At 38.0% G+C, this 12,927-nt stretch overlaps 1 protein-coding gene across 1 annotated transcript in view; it reads left to right on the top strand.

The window, feature by feature from the left end:
* Psme4 (proteasome activator subunit 4) overlaps positions 1-12,927 on the top strand; it is a 105,594-nt gene that overhangs the window by 59,574 nt on the left and 33,093 nt on the right. Inside the window, exons 21-31 of the mRNA XM_051170250.1 lie at positions 37-92; positions 2,726-2,788; positions 2,996-3,051; positions 3,137-3,235; positions 5,081-5,143; positions 5,272-5,367; positions 6,308-6,439; positions 8,143-8,352; positions 10,039-10,175; positions 11,402-11,455; positions 12,141-12,270. Coding sequence (XP_051026207.1) covers positions 37-92; positions 2,726-2,788; positions 2,996-3,051; positions 3,137-3,235; positions 5,081-5,143; positions 5,272-5,367; positions 6,308-6,439; positions 8,143-8,352; positions 10,039-10,175; positions 11,402-11,455; positions 12,141-12,270 — 1,096 coding nt within the window. The remainder of the gene's footprint in view (positions 1-36; positions 93-2,725; positions 2,789-2,995; positions 3,052-3,136; positions 3,236-5,080; positions 5,144-5,271; positions 5,368-6,307; positions 6,440-8,142; positions 8,353-10,038; positions 10,176-11,401; positions 11,456-12,140; positions 12,271-12,927) is intronic.

The following is a 12,927-nucleotide window of genomic DNA, read 5'->3' as shown; positions in this document are numbered from 1 at the left end:
TTATTGATAAATGCAGGCTCTCTTGTTTTTATACAGGGTACCAAGTATGGTGTCCTTAGAGGAGACAAAACTGTACACTGGACTGGAACCCGGTACGTGAATTTTGAGCTGAAGTGGATCTGTAGAGGCTATCTGTGTGATGGAGTGCTTCTGCAGTTACAGCTCTTAGGTTCTTTGGAGTATATATGTTATACTCATTATGCAATAATAATTTTATTTCTCTCTGGAGAAACTAGATGCTTATGTTTGTTTCTGAGACAGAGCCTCACTATGTAACCCAGGCTATGCCCAAATTCATAGAGATCCTTTTTCTCAGCCTCTGGCTTTAGAAATTATTATATAAAGAATTGCCAGTAAATAACAGAGGCTGGAGCCGGGCGGTGGTGGCGCACACCTTTAATCCCAGCACTTGGGAGACAGAGGCAGGCAGATCTCTGTGAGTTCGAGGCCAGCCTGGTCTACAAAGTGAGTCCAGGACAGTCAAGGCTACACAGAGAAACCATATCTTGAAAAACAAAAACAAAAACAAAAAACAAGCCAAAAATAAAAACAAAAAACAGCAGAAGTTGGCTCAGTAAATTTAATTGCTTTCTGTGTTCAGAGGTAAGCTTTTATATATTGTTGTAAAATACACCTCCATGCAATATATTTGTGGGTTTTTAGAAAAGATTTATTTATGTATTTAATGTATGAGGACTCTGTCTGCATGTATGCCTGCAGGCCAGAAGAGGGCATCAGATCATATTTTTAGATGGTTATGAGCCACCATGTGGTTGCTGGGAGTTGAACTCACTCAGGACCTTTGGAAGAGCAGCAATTGCTCTTAACCACTGAGCCATCTCTCCAGCCCACAACATATTTGTTATAAGAAAATGTATTGTACAAGGAAGGAGAGGAGAGAAAGAAAGTGGGGGAAGAGACACCCCAGGGGGACAAAGGGAAAGAAGCTGAGGAAGTGAGGGGTGAGGGGCAGGCAGGTTATATCCTGGGTGCCTGGCAAGTGATGACATAAGACACAGGTGGTGACATAAGATGTTTGTTAGGACCCTAAAGGCCTCTGAGGGCAGGCTAGTAGAATTGCCTGCACACCAACAAAGCATATATAATGTTCATTTTTTTTTTTTTTTTTACTCAAAAGAACAATTATTTATTTGTGTGTGTATATATACATTCCATGGTCAGAGGACAACTTGCTAGAGTGGATTCCCAGTCTATTGTGTTGGTTCAGGGGCTCAAACTCAGGCTATCAGTCTTATGGGAAGACCTTTACTTGCTAAGCCATGGTTTTAATGTGAATGAGAACATTATTGGTCTTTATATCCTAATGATCTTTGTAGCTTTCCATCCAGTGAGTTTAGTTCAATTTAAGCTTTTGAAGTGGTGACATGAACAAGATAGGCAAGTGTCCTGCCACTGACACCCTCATCCTTAAATTTTGTATTAGTATTCTGTGAAATAACGTGGGATGTTGCTCAGTGATAAAGGACATACATACCATGCCCTAGGCCCTGGGTTAGTTCCCAGCACCCCGCCTCCCCCAAACTATGTTTGCCCAAACTATGTTTTATCATACCAATTTACAGTTCAGAGCCGGATGTGGTGGCACACGCCTTTAAACCCAGCACTAGGGAGGCAGAGGCAGGTGGATCTCTGTGAGTTCGAGGCCAGCCTGGTCTACAAAGTGAGTCCAGCACAGCCAAGGCTACACAGAGAGACTCTGTCTTTGAAAAAGAAAAAAGAAATAAAGTTCAGACTATGACCTTAATAGAAACTCAGTAAATTTCCTCACTGATAGGTTAATAATAGAATCAGTTTTAAACATTAGTTTCTAAGTTATAACTGCATGTTGTATTTGGGTCACCCATAACTTCAGAGAATCCTAAGTCTTTGTGGACTCTTAATTAGTAGCTAGGGCCATTGAAATGTTCACAGCAGTGTTTTTTTCTTCTCTACCCTATCTTAAAAAAAAGTGTGTATGTATATATATATATATATTGCACATTTGATGTGTATGCGTGTTTTCTGCATGTATAGGTGTGCATCACATTCCATTGAAAGTCAGAAGATGTCATATCCCTTGGAACTGGAATTCTAGTTGGTCATGAGATGCTTTGTGGGTGCTGAGAACTGAACCCACATCCTCCATAAGAGCAGCAAGTGCTTTTAACCCCTGACCCATCTCTTCCCCATCTTCGTGACAAAAGATTTCATAAATAATCATTTTATTTTGGTTCTTTAAGACCAACATTTGTGGCTCCGTCTAGCTTTGAGTTCTCGCTCTTCCTTCATCTTTGTCCCAAGTCCTAGATTGCAGATGTGAATCACCATGCCCACGTACATTTGTCTATTGATTTATGGATTCACTGTAGACCAGTCTAATCCAGAACCATCTGTCATCTCCACTTTACACTCTATGAGTTCAAGTTACAGGTGTGTGCTCAATCCCAGGCTTAAACCTGACCCTTGAACACCTGGCCCTTGAACACCTGACCCTTGAACACCTGACCCTTGAACACCTGGCCCTTGAACACCTGACCCTTGAACACCTGGCCCTTGAACACCTGGCCCTTGAACACCTGGCCCTTGAACATGTAGCTTTTGAGTGTTAGTCTTTGTCATACTCAGCCGCTAAGTTAGAGGCAAAGCCTTAACTGTTGTTAAAAACTGAAATAAAATCAGCCTTTTCTATGTCTAAAATGCCTTCTCTTTTTATTTTTGTTTTTTTAAATAGACCTTTCCAGAGAGAATCACCGAGAAGTAATCGCTAGTGTCATAAGGAAACTTCTTAGTAAGTATATATGCCTATAACTTCCCTGTATTCCTAAGCTTTAGAATTGTAGCCTATGACAAGTGTGCTTTTTTTTTTTTTAACTTTGTCTTTTTTTTTAGTTGCAATAGGGAGAATGTTGCCTTTCCCCTCTTTCTTTAAGCAGCAGATTGGGTTTATATAATACTTTAAGATATTAGCTAAAACTTTTTTCTTTTCCTATTTTAGACCACATACTTGATAATTCAGAAGATGATACCAAATCATTGTTTCTCATCATAAAGGTAGCAGTGCCTCCACAGCTGCATCATTGTTAATGTTCTTAGGCTTGGCTGGTGACTTCTGAATAAATGTTGAAATTCTTTACAGATTATTGGAGACCTTCTGCAATTCCAAGGATCTCATAAACATGAATTTGACTCCCGATGGAAAAGCTTTAACTTAGTAAAGAAGTCAATGGAAAATCGGGTCAGTATTTTCACCTGAAATTCTGAATGACTTGTTTTAAAAAGATATATAATAGCCCTGACTTGAGGATTATTGTTTTTAGAGGAAATTTGCCCTATAGTAGTAGCTTTAAGAATATTGCATTAAACCACTATTCTTTTTTTTTTTTCTCTCTCTAAAATTCTTACTATATAAATGATAAGATATTTGATTTTTAAAGAAAAAAAGGGTGAGGCTGGAGAGATGGCTTAGAGGTTAAGAGCACTGGCTGCTCTTCCAAAGGTCCTGAGTTCAATTTCCAGCAACCACATGGTGGCTCACAACCATCTATAATAAGATCTGGTGCCCTCTCCTGACCTGCAGGTGTTACATGCAGGCAGAACACTGTATACATACATACATACATACATACATCTTTAAAAAAGGAAAAAATAATATTGTGTGACGATTCTAAGCATGATACATATCAAACAGATTGTAGGGGGAGATGCATTTTTTCCTTAGGACTATTGTTTATTTGTAGAGTGCTTGTTTAGTATATGTGAGGCCTTAAGTTTAAAATATTTTATTTAGTGATAACAGCTGTTACTCTCCATGAAAACTTCTGTATCCATGCAGGGATTTGCTTGGTAGCATTCAGGCTATCTTATAAAAACACGAGGAAGCTGAGCCCAGTGGCTCATGCCTGTATTCCAGCAGTAAGGGTAGCAGGAGCAGGTGGATCTCTGTGAGTTCAAGGCCAGCCTGGTCTGCAAAGCAAATCTAGGGCAACCAAGGCTACACAGAGAAACCCTGTCTTTAAAAAAAAAAAAAAAAGGAAGATTGCCCACAGGTATGAACTTCATGTGACTCTGAGGAAAAACATTTCTTGTGTTGATTTAATGTTTCAATGTGAGGATCAGTATAAGCCTCTTTTGGTACTTGGAAGGAAAAATAGGCAAAGAAAAGTCCAACTGTTTCTAACAGTGTTCTCTAGTAGACTTGTATTCAAGTTGGGTCTCTAGATACATGTATGCTACTTGTGCTAAACCCTGGAGATGGAAGAGCATCTGAAAAGTAGATGGGCTGTTGTGGCAGGCTGTAGAAGAGTGCTAGGAGGTCAGTGAGGTCAACAGTTAGGTTGTAAAGAACTTCTCCAGCTTTCTATTCAGCAATGGAGATCCACTAAATGTCATGTGCATTGTAACCCTGAGACACCACACCTGACTGAAAGTTAGGATGGGGTTAATTTCAATAAATGAAAGAGTATTTATTGAATATTAAAATGTTCTGTCACAGTTAGAATCTAGGTGAAAAAGGCCCGAGTCAAGGCTTTTAAGGTACACATGGAAGGGTTTGAACAAAGTGTAGAATTGGAGGACTTTGACTAATATGATAAAGGATAAGAATTACACTTTGTTGTTGTTGTTAAATTTGTTTATGTGTGTGGGGGCATGCGTCTCTGAAAGTGGAGGATAGAGGACCGCTTGCAAGAGCCACTTCTATACTTCCAACATGTAGGTCCCAGGGGTTGACTTCAGTGTTCCAGGCATGGGCGGCAGCTGCTTTTGCTCCATTTTCTTGGTGTGGGGTTTGTTATGGTTTGGAGTTAGCTTGTTGTTGTTGTTGTTGTTGTTGTTAGGTCTTTGTTTGTTTTCTCTATTTTTGTTTGTTTAGTTTTTGTTGGTTTTGTTTTGAAATTGGTCAATCCATGTAGACCTGTGTGGCCTAGAACTCAGTGACCCATCTACCTCTGAGATTAAAGGTATGCACCACCATACCTAGCTCTGCCCCTTGTTTTGAGGGAAGTTTTTATTAGGGAATTCAGGAATTCATTTTTGAAATCACTTAGCGAAAACATTGAGATGTTTACATTTTGTTTTCCAGCTCCATGGGAAAAAGCAGCACATCAGAGCACTACTAATTGACAGGGTGATGCTGCAGCACGAGGCAAGTGTCGCATTATAATCACTTCAAGGGGCCACGCGCCAAGAGATAATTACAGTGATTGTTTTTCACTATTAAATGGACTTTCAGTAAAAACTTCCAGACTTGATTTATATTATTTCTTTTTAAAGTTGCGAACACTAACTGTTGAGGGTTGTGAGTACAAAAGAATACATCAAGATTTGATCAGAGATCTTCTTCGATTATCAACAAGTTCATACAGTCAGGTGAGCTTCTACTCTTCCATATTTTCACTCTGTTACATGCAATCTAAATATCCTTCTTTTAGAGTTTAAATAGTCCCTCATGTAGGGCCACAAACAAAGGAAACAAGAGAATCAGAATTAAATCAAGCACCCCCAGCCCCAGTGCCATTGGAAATACCTTTCAAATTACAAAAGATTCAAAGTTTGCCTTAATGTGCAAAAACATTTATATTTGTAGTGTAATTTCTTACCTTACCCCTTTTCCAAGATATTGTTTCTCTATGTACCCCTGACTATCCTGGAACTCTCTTTGTAGATCAACCTGGCCCTGTGCGCCTCTATCCCTGGCTAATTATTTCTCTTTAGAGCCTTGTGTTTTCTTCCAGCAGGGTCTTGCTATTAGCCAGACAGGCTGTGAACTTTAATCTACTTTAATTTCAAGTGCTGGTATTACTGGCATATGCATCTTAAATTGTTTCTCTCTTTTAAATATTAGAGATTGTGCTAGTGAGATGGTGCTCCTATTTATGAAAATTTGAAGGCTAATCTGGAATGGCTATATAATTCCTTATGCGTGTATTGCTCAGGTTTCAGGGAGTTGCATGCAGTCTATGCAACCAAAAGATTATGTCCTAGCACACAGAACAGAGGAAGTACAAGATTTGTATATCCCAGTTCCTTCTAACTTGATAATTTCCTATATGTGGACAAAGGAAATTTGATCAACTGTGACTTAAGAGTGTCTGCTGTTTGCTTTTTGCCATTTTAGTAAGCTTTTGCTTAGGAGTGCCGTTCCACATCCTTTCATCAAAAAGAAGCATGTATTATTTTCCTTTTAATAATCATACCCTTACTTTTTTTTAGGTGTGTGTTTTGTTATTTAGAAAAACATCTAAATTGTCATCACTTTGTTTTTATATTTCATTAGGCATCTTATTAAACCCTTATCAATTTTCCCCAGGTCAGAAACAAGGCTCAGCAAACGTTTTTTGCTGCTTTGGGAGCATATAACTTCTGTTGCAGAGATATTATACCCTTGGTTTTGGAGTTCTTACGACCTGATAGACAGGATGTCACACAGCAGCAGTTCAAGGTATGGGTTCTGTTTTAACTTCTACAATATGCACCCATATGTCTGTTGTTCAGGGTCGGCAGTTAATATGTTTTTTTGTATTTGCTTATCACATATCTTAAATTTTTTATAAGGTGAAAATGTCAGAACATTTCATCATGATCTGTGTTATGACAAAATACAGGGTTCAGGCCCCTATGAAAAGTAAATTCAGTAGTATAACCAACGTGAAAGAAAGAAATAAGGTTATTTTGAACAACAGATCAAAGCAGAAAAAAAGAAAGTTGAGGCATTTCAGAGATGAAATATAAATAAATCCTTATAAGTATATTAATTGATAGATTTTTTTTTTAAGGATATTGAAAAGCTAGAGCTTAATAGTTAAATATGAGGTGACTAAAGCATGTGAGTTTCCATCAATAAGCTTCTGGGTTGTATAAATGGCTATCGGGGATGTGGGAGATGTCTTGAACCTAAGAATTTAAGGCCTGCCTGGGCAACATGGTAAGATCCCATCTCACAATAAACTTAGAGGTCAAACAGCAAAACTGACTGAGATACCATGAAAAGAGAGGATCAGACAGAAGTCAATAAAGAGACCTTTCAGAAAGAAGACATTCACCAGTGCCAACTTTCTGGATAGGGTTAAAATGAGCACTAGGCATGCTCCTTGAAGTTAATTTGTAAGACAGAATTGAATAGGCTATAAGCCAGGCTTAGTTACTTTTGAAGTAAAGTTTTATTAGAATAATCCATTTTTTTTACATAGTCTATATGTCTTCTTTGTATCACAGTGTCAGAGATAAATAGTTGAGTCTGATACCAAGTGACCTACTAGTTCCTTTCTTCTTTAATTTCTGGTAGCTGACTACTGTTGAATGTTCTTTCTGGAAGGTCTGCCAATAAGAACGTTTTATATGAACAACATTAGAGATGACAAGGTTAGCTAGCAGTGACTCTATGTAGAACCTGTAGAGGGCACTAAAATATGCAGTGGCAATAGTTTGGCTTGGGATCCATTTAGATTCATTATCTGGAAATAAAGTATTTTGACATTACTAGAAAATGTACCTGCTTCATTAGAATAATCTGATTAGATTTAGTTAAAACTATGTAGCTAGATTTTTTAAAAAGATTTTTAATTTCTTGTTTGACAATTTCACACACACACACACACACACACACACACAGCGCGTATCTCTTCATATCCACCTTCCTCAGTAACCAAGCTTTTCTATATTTAGTAACATATTTAGCAACTTGGTATTTGATAAATTATTTCAAACACTAGGTCCTAAAAATGCTTAGTGTGGTACATTTCTAGGCCATTATCATATATGAGAGAAAATAAGACTGGAGTCTTTTTTCAAGACAGAGTTTCTTTGTGTAGCCTTCACTGTCGTGGACTTGCTTTGTAGACCAGGCTGGCCTCGAACTCACAGTGATCCACCTGCCTTTGCCTCTCAAGTGTTGGGATTAAAGGCGTGTGCCACCACGCCCAGCTTAAGATGAATCTTTTTACATTGCCTAAATAGCCATTCTTTTAGCAAACCCTCTATTAAATGGCATAGAAAAAACATTAATGGATGCCACTTGGTTCACATTTTTAAAAATAACACACTAAATGTGTGAGCCTATTACAAATCAGCTGTAAGTATGTAATCAATGTAAAAATTTAAATGCCATGTCTCTTATTTTCTATGTAAATGTATTTGTTCTTAAAGGGTGCCTTATATTGTCTACTTGGAAATCACAGTGGTGTGTGCCTGGCAAACCTTCATGATTGGGACTGTATTGTGCAGACTTGGCCAGCACTGGTTTCGTCAGGGCTTAGCCAAGCAATGTCACTGGAAAAGCCATCAATAGTCAGACTATTTGATGACCTTGCAGAAAAGATTCATAGACAATATGAAACAATTGGCTTGGACTTCACAGTAAGCAAACCATTTATTTGTTCACTCATGTCTCAGTGGAAATTCTGGCTTTTATTCTCCATGTCTTTCTTTTTTTCTGAAATAATATTTGTGCTTGCTATTATTTTTTAAAGACATTTGCTTTCTCTTTCCATCTAATGCTTTTTAGTGATCACTGTTGTAGATAACAGTGAAACATTAAGTGGTTCATTTCTACCAAGAAGCTACAACAGTTAATATTGCTATATTTACCATTGTTTCATATTTGCCTTCTCTCACTTTCCCTCCTTTCCTTCTCCTCCGGGAAGCCTGGTACCTGCCTTATAGACCAGGCTGGTCTCAAACTCACTCTGCTTCTTGAATGCTGAGATTATAACATGAACCATCATGCCCAGACACGGCAGGCTTTTTTTGTTGTTGGCAGTTTTTTGAGGCAACGTTTCTCTATGTAGCCTTGGCTGTCCTGAACTCACTTTTTAGACCAGGCTGGCCTCTTGAACTCAGAGATCCACCTGCCTCTGCCTCCCAAGTGCTGGGATTAAAGGTGTGTGCCACCACGCCCAGCCTCATGGCAGTTTTTTTTTTTTTTAAAGAGTTGATTATATTTTAGAAGGTTAGCTATATGAGTCAGTCACAGGAAATTTGCCACTAGTTAGATTCATACAAGTGCAGTATATTAAAGTGGGGTGGTTTGTTTGTTGTTTTTTGTTTTGTTTTGGGTTTTTTTTTTTGTATTTTGTTTTTAATGAATGAGAAGAATCTAACTGGTTCTCAAATAGAACATCATCTAAACACTTTTTACAAAGTCAATGATTAATTTTGTGGGCCATGGTAGCCTCAAACCTGTAGCAGTCTTCTTGCCTTACCCTCCCATGTGCTGAGATTACATGTGTGAGCCTCCGTTCTTGGAGTAGACATAAGCCTCCCATGTGCTGAGATTACATGTGTGAGCCTCCGTTCTTGGAGTAGACATAAGCCTCCCATGTGCTGAGATTACATGTGTGAGCCTCCGTTCTTGAAGTAGACATAAGCCTCCCATGTGCTGAGATTACATGTGTGAGCCTCCGTTCTTGGAGTAGACATGCACACTCACACTTGCCCAGTGCATCAGGACAAACAGTGAGGGTAATTGAGTTCCTTCTTTCCTCAGGTTGGTTATGATTTGCACCCTAATGACCAGGATTATAATTGTGGCTATAATGCATCCCTTGTTCTTTGAAATTGTCCTTATGTTAGGATTAGTTTCCCCGCCCCTACCCTACCCACAGGGGGTCTTCTGTAGCCCAGGCTGGCTTTGAATTCTTGATCTTCCTTGATCTTCTGAGTGCTCTGATTATAGGCATACACTACCATAACCAGGTAGATTATTTTTTTCTTTAAAAATTAATCATAATTTGAAATGAAATTCCCAAATCACTGATCTGGCAAAATGGTCCAAGAGGAAAGATGCTTGTCACCAAACCTGATAACCTGGACTGAAAGCATAATCATTGCATTTGTTTCTTTGTTGTGTACACGAGTGTGTGTCTGTGCATACCATGGCACATGTAGAGACCAGAGTCCATCTACCCATGTAGACATGGTCCTAAGAATTGGACTCAGATCATCAGGCATGGTAGCAAGTGGCCTTTTTCTTTTAATTAAATAATCCATATTATAGTATATGCCATGACTTTACTTTTTTACTGCTTTTTTCTTTTTAATAAGATTCCAAAGCCATGTGCTGCAATAGCAGAATTACTTCAACAATCAAAGAATCCTTCTGTTAGTCAGACGCTACTCAGCCCAGAAAAGATTAAAGAAGGACAGAAGCGCCAACAGGAGAAGAATGCTGATGCCTTAAGGTAATTGATTCACTTTTTGCTAAGACAAAATATTTAACTAGCTCTAAAATATAAATGTAACTTACCACTTGCACACCGATTTCAATCAAAAAGTTGGGAGATGATTGTTGCAAAGGGACTGAATTTTCACTTTTAGGTATAGAGTTGAAAAAATGCCAAAAAGAAAAATTATTATTGTATCTTTTTCACTGTGAATTCCTTTTGATTGTTTTTCGACACTGATGTATCAAACATAGTTTAATTCATACACTTTGTTATTAAGTCATAAATTCAAATTCAACACATTACTTTATAGCTTTTATAGTAATCTCTTTTTGATTAAACTTGGTATTAGGATATTACTAAACTTTTTTGATTTGGTAAACCAGAACAAGTCCATGGAAACACTTAAGCCATAGTCTTCCTGTTTCAGGCTTGCCATATAACTAATACATGATTATGTCCATTTACTGTTTTTGAAAATACCATAATTTTTAAAATTACAATATTGCCCAGTCTGGTCTTAAACTCCTGGCCTTAAGAGCTCTTCCTGCCTCGGTATCCCAAATGTTATGAATATTGATGCTAGCCACAACCCCCAGGCTTTGTTTCTAAAATGTGTTTGTAAATATTGAAATAACATAGCATGTTTAATTGATTTCAGGTAGCCAGCACCCAGCATAATATCCAAACAAAGCACTGCTAACTGTTTGAGATTGCTACTTATGGTTTTGGGTTTTTTGTTTGTTTTTGTTTTTGCTTTGGTTAGGTTTGGTTTTTCAAGACAGAATTTCTCTGTGTAGGCTTGGCTATCCTAGACTCGCTTTGTAGACCAGGCTGGCCTTGAACTCACACAGATCTGCCTGCCTCTTCCTCCCTAAGTGCTGGAATTACAAGACTACTTACAGTTTTGATGTTTATTTTGGAACACTCAGAAAAACTTTGTTGAGAATGCTTGTAATGCTGATACTTTATGAAATAAGGCAGGAGGGTTAGGAGCTCAAGGCTGGCCTGTAGTATGAGACCTCAAACACCTGAGACTGTTAAGAAAAAAGAAGCAGGTGGAAGTTCATTATTCCTAGCCCTCAGTGCTCTTTTTTTTTAAGTATCTCTCCTTACTTACTTTAGTCTGGTCAAACGGTAATATGTAAGAGGAGGGTGAATTGGGACAGAGTTTGAATTTATATTACATTATGTGATGTTTGTCTAGTAGTATAGAAAACCGTATTTTATCTGATTTTTTTAAGGAACTATGAAAGTCTGATAAACACTTTACTAGATGGTGTGGAGCAAAGAAATCTGTGAGTATAATTTTTTTCCTTTAAAGGTGCTTTTTTTTTTTTTTTTTTAACCATCAAAGCATTTCTCTTAACTGCTGTAGTGATTTTGTACAGGGGAAAAGGAATGATTATATTAATGGAATAATTTTTTGTGTTAGAACATTAGGGGAGGCATGGGGAGGTTTAGGGTAATGATAAGGGGCAGTGTTCTTCAGTAGGCTTGTTTTAATTCTTGAGAAACTTAAAAATATGTCAAATACAAAGTTGAACAAGGTTTCACATGCCTGTGATCACAGCTGAGGCTGAGACTATAGAGCAATAAAAAAGTTAGAAAAGATTCTTTTTTTATTTTTAATATTAGAATTTCCAATCTGTTTGTTTTTTAAAATATTTTTTATTAATTTATTCATATTACATCTTAATTGTTATCCCATCCCTTGTATCCTCCCATTCCTCCCTCCCTCCCATTTTCCCCTTATTCCTCTCCCCTATGACTGTGACTGAGGGGGACCTCCTCCCCCTGTATATGCTCGTAGGGTATCAAGTCTCTTCTTGGTAGCCTGCTATCCTTCCTCTGAGTGCCATCGAGCCTCCCCATCCAGGGGACGTGGTCAAATATGGGGCAACAGAGGAAAAGATTCTTATTTTGAGTGGTTTTAAGAGTAATGTGATTTGTATGTACCTTCTCATCCCCCTGCCCCACCAGGCCTTGGAAATTTGAGCACATAGGCATTGGTCTTCTGTCTCTGCTCCTAAGGGATGACAGAGTGTTGCCTCTTCGTGCCATACGTTTTTTTGTTGAAAATCTCAACCATGATGCAATTGTTGTTAGAAAGGTATGTACTCTATTTTGGTTACTGTGTTGGATTTGAGAATATTTACCTTTATAAATTCTTCATAAACAACATATACTCTATTAAATACCTTGAAAGGAATGATTTGACATCTTCTATTTGCCCAGAAGCAATAATAATTTTTTTAACAAAACTGGAATAAACTTATAGACTAATAGGAAAGTTTCACTTTTAAGAATTAAAATTTTCGGGAGGCAGAGGCAGGAGGATCTCTGTGAGTTCGAGGCCAGCTTGGTCTACAGAGAGAGTTCCCGGACAGCCAGAGCTGTTACACAGAGAAACCCTGTCTCAAAAAACAAAAACAAACAAACAAACAAACAAAAAACGACAAAAAAGAATTAAAATTTTCATTTGGTTGCAAGCAGGGGGCCAAATATAAATGTTCAGCTTTTTGGTTTAGAACTGAGCTCTAAGAAAGGTAATGGCTTTGCCTACTTCAGGAAGAAGTAGCTGATGAAAATAGAATGAGCTGCTATTGATCTAACAAAGGAAAGGCAGTTCCTTTAGCAGAGGTTCTAATAAATTCTTCCTAGTTGAATGTTTATGCTTCTCCCATCAGTGCCAACATGTGGACGGTATATATTTTTAATTAGTTAACTTTTTAATCCATGTACACACACCCAGAGACACCCCCCCCAC

Source organism: Acomys russatus, chromosome 28 (genome assembly GCF_903995435.1).
Source record: "Acomys russatus chromosome 28, mAcoRus1.1, whole genome shotgun sequence".
Lineage (NCBI taxonomy): Eukaryota > Metazoa > Chordata > Mammalia > Rodentia > Muridae > Acomys > Acomys russatus.
The sequence above is the reverse complement of the archived record's forward strand: the minus strand, read 5'-3'. Positions and strand labels throughout refer to the sequence as shown.